Raw genomic sequence first — 3,582 nt, 5'->3', positions numbered from 1 at the left:
GCTAATACATGTGCAGCACCCTGTTTGGACTAAGCTGGGTCATGCCCTCTGATCAGTGCCCAACCTGGGTGGCACTGGTACCTTCACCTCCACCCTACACCAGTCCCTGGCATAGTCTTTCAACTGGTCTGCAGGCTAGGAGGTGCCCTCTTAGCAATGCCCAGCCTTGATGTTTGGGGGGGCACTTGTGTAGTCTTTGGACTGGGATTAAGCTGGGTGATGCAACCTGTCTGTTGAGCACTGTCCCTGGCAAAGTATTTGAGCTGGGTTGATGTCTAGGCGGCACTGGAAACTTCAACCCTCCCATAGTCTTTAGGCTGGGACTGAGCTGGGTGCCCATCATTGATGTCTGGATGACACCTTCCACCCTCAAATTCTTTAGGTTGGGACTATGTTGGCTGCCAATTCTTGATATCTGGATGGCACCTTCAACCCTCAAAGTCTTTGAGCTGGGACTAAGCTGTGTTGGTCATCATTGATGATGGCACCTTCAACCCTCAAAGTATTTAGGCTGGCAATAAGCTGGGTGCTGATCATTGATGTCTTGGTGGCACATGCACCTTTAACCCTTCCAAAGTCTTTGAGCTGGGACTAAGCTGATTTGGCCATCATTGATGTCTGGATGGCACCTTCAACCCTCAAAGTCTTTAGGCTGAGAATAAGCTGGGTGCCCATCAATGTCTGGGTGGCACATTCAACCCTCAAAGTTTTTAGGCTGGGAATAAGCTGGGTGCCAATCATGGATGTCTGGGTGGCACAGGCACCCTCAACCCTTCCAAAGTCTTTGAGCTGGGACTAGGCTAAGTGCCCATTCATTGATATCTGGGAGGCACCTTCTAAAGTCTTTAGGCTGGGACTAAGTTGGGTCATGCCCTCTGGATGGCATCTCCACCCCCCACCAGTCCCTGGTCAGCAGGCTGGGCGCACTGGCACCTGCAGCAGGATGACTTGCCTGTTCTCAGAGGGGTGGCACTTGTTGATGTGCCTGGTGAGGCCGGGCGAGCTGTAAAAGGTGGCCGGGCAGTACTTGCAGGGGTAGAGTTGGGAGGAATGGAGGAGACGAAGGTGGCGCTCCTGGCTGCTCTTCCCTGGGAAGGTCTCTCCGCACACCGGGCACGGGTAGCACTCTCCTCCTCCTCCGCTGCTGAGGTTGATGGGGCCGGGACTCTTGGCTCTCCGCTCCTCGGGGTAGATCAGCTCCTCGGAGGCGTGGCACAGCAGGTGTTTCCTCAGGTAAGCCTGGCGGCGGAACTTCTTGGAGCAGTGCGGACACTCATAGTTGCCTTCTTCGGATCCGGACTCGGAGACCCCGGGGCTGGGGGTGTCCCGGTCACTGAGTGCTTCTTCCTTAGTGGCGGGGGCAGCGGCTGGGGGCCGGGGTTTGTGCCAGCGGCGATGAGATGCCAGGTTGGCAGGGCAGCTGAAGACTTTATCACACTCGGGACAGCGGTACTCCACCCGTACGATGCGGGAACACTTGTGCTGTGCCAGGGAGAAGGGGTCACTGTACTCCTCCTTACACAGCTGGCAGATGAACTCCCCCAGCGGCTTGTGCCCAGAGCTCGGTGCCCGCGGCCGGGGTGGCTCCACCGGACCCTCCTTAATCTTCAGCCCCAGCACCGGGGAGGTGGTCACCTCGTCCTCGAAGGTCAGCTTTCGGATGGCTTTGGTCTTCTTAGCGGCGGGCGCTTTGGGGTGAGCGGGCTTGGCTTCTGCCACCCTCTTTATGGGGGGGATCCCGGAGGAGGAGGATGGCATCTTCATCTCCCCCGCCGTAGGGTAGAGCAGCGGCTCCATAGAGGTGACCAGAGACGGGAAGGACTCGGCGGACACCGGCGATCCCAAGCTGAAGCTTCTCTCTAGGTAATCTCTGCTCACCGGGCGAGTCGGGCTGGACAGCGCCTGCTGCACGGACTCCGGGTTTCCGAACTGACCGGCAGGGGGCGCCCGGGGGCTGCAGGGGGGAGCTGGGGCTGCTCGGTCGGGGCTGGCCGGGGGAAGGGAGCCTCCGGTAAGGCACGGAGCCGGCCTGTGATCGGACACGGCGTACATCATCCATGCCGGGGGGGCGGCCTGCGCTCTGTCCTCCTCTTCATCCCGCACTCGGTAGGACACCGGCGGGGACTTTTTGCTTCTCTTCACTAGGAAGCCTTTAGGCATGTTTGCGGCTCGGGGCTGTCAGTGCGGATCGCTCGCGCCTCGGGCCGGCTCCTCCTTTATAAGCAGACAGCGTCCCCGGCACGAGCCGTGCTGTCACTGCGGCAGCCAATAGCGGCCCGAGCCGGCGTCTGAAGTGCCGCTGGGGGGCGTGGCTGGGAGCGAAGCGGCAGATGTACCTGAGCCCCCGCCCCTCTCAGGCTGCAGGCACACGCCCGGCCCCGCCCCTCCTCGCGCCTGACTGCCCTTCAATGGGCTGCCACACGTGCCTGTGTCCCGGAGAGGGGGGTGGGGGGCTGACCCGCCGTCCACACAAAGGGGAGAGAGCTGGACACACTGCCGGCGGGGGGCACAGCACGCTTCTCCCAGCCATTGTGTCACCGATCACACCCATTCACAACTACAGCGAGTCTTCACACTACCTCTCTGATACACTGCAAGGAGATCGGCTGATCAATACAGGACACATGTATACCGGAGACATTCTGGGCTCAAGAGCTGACAATCTACAGGGCTTGTCACCTGATGGAGGAGAAGATCGGTCTGCGGATCTGATCTCTCAACATCACAATATAAGGGAGATGGGATCATCCATCACATCTCTGATTCCATCACACACTTCAATAAATCGACAATTAATTTCCAATGCATGTCCCTGATAGCAAGAATCGAACTTCAGTCAACATCACAATATTAGGGAGATGGGATCATACCTATCCATCACATCTCCGCTTCCACCGCACACTTCATTATAGGAAGATAGGGTCATATTTATCCATCACATCTCCGCTTCAACCACACTTCAATAAATCGACAATTTATTTTCAAATCAATCTCTCCTGATAGCAATAATCAATCTTTAAGCCCCGTACACACGTAGCGATTGTCGGCCGTAAATATTCGGCCACCGAACGATCGGCCGATTGTCAGCTTGTTAGTATGATGCTTCTGACCGACAGCGACTTTTCGGCCGAACAGAATCTGTTGTGCAGGCATTAAAATTTTTGTTGGCCGACACCAGAACGGCCGATTGTTCGCCAGTCAGTACAGATTTCGGCCGACAAACAGCCAATTAGCAAGACTGGGCATGCTCAGAAAAGAAAAAACACACGGAAAGTTAACCATCACATGACATCATTTCTGCAGTCGGCTGTTGTTGGCCAACAAAATTCATGTGCAGTTTTTTGCAGTTTTCAGCCGACAGGACAGCCCTGGACAAAAGACGGCCGATCGTTCGGCCGACATTCGGGACGTGTGTACGGGGCTTAAGTCAATTACACAATATTAGGAAGATAAGATTATAGTTATCCATCACATCTCTGCTTCCACCACACACTTCAATAAATGATCAGTTTATTTTCTCATCCATTTCCCCCCAAAATAAATAATCGCTCTATATCCAGCGACACAATTGATCCCAATGAC

At 55.8% G+C, this 3,582-nt stretch overlaps 1 protein-coding gene across 1 annotated transcript; it reads right to left on the bottom strand.

Annotated features, from left to right (window-relative positions):
• Positions 1 to 844: 844 nt before the first annotated feature.
• INSM1 (INSM transcriptional repressor 1) lies at positions 845 to 2,217 on the bottom strand. Its single transcript, XM_082251502.1, has one exon. The coding sequence runs from the start codon at positions 2,158 to 2,160 to the stop codon at positions 910 to 912; it is 1,251 nt and encodes a 416-aa protein (XP_082107628.1). The 5' UTR covers positions 2,161 to 2,217; the 3' UTR covers positions 845 to 909.
• Between the last annotated feature and the right edge of the window lie 1,365 nt (positions 2,218 to 3,582).

This window comes from Pelophylax lessonae (genome assembly GCF_965119305.1).
Source record: "Pelophylax lessonae genome assembly, chromosome: 3".
Taxonomy (NCBI): domain Eukaryota; kingdom Metazoa; phylum Chordata; class Amphibia; order Anura; family Ranidae; genus Pelophylax; species Pelophylax lessonae.
This window is presented reverse-complemented; position numbering and strand designations above follow the sequence as displayed.

Excerpts from the sequence above, each read along its gene's own strand:
- INSM1 (XM_082251502.1), bottom strand. The coding sequence starts at position 2,160 with ATGCCTAAAGGCTTCCTAGTGAAGAGAAGCAAAAAGTCCCCGCCGGTG.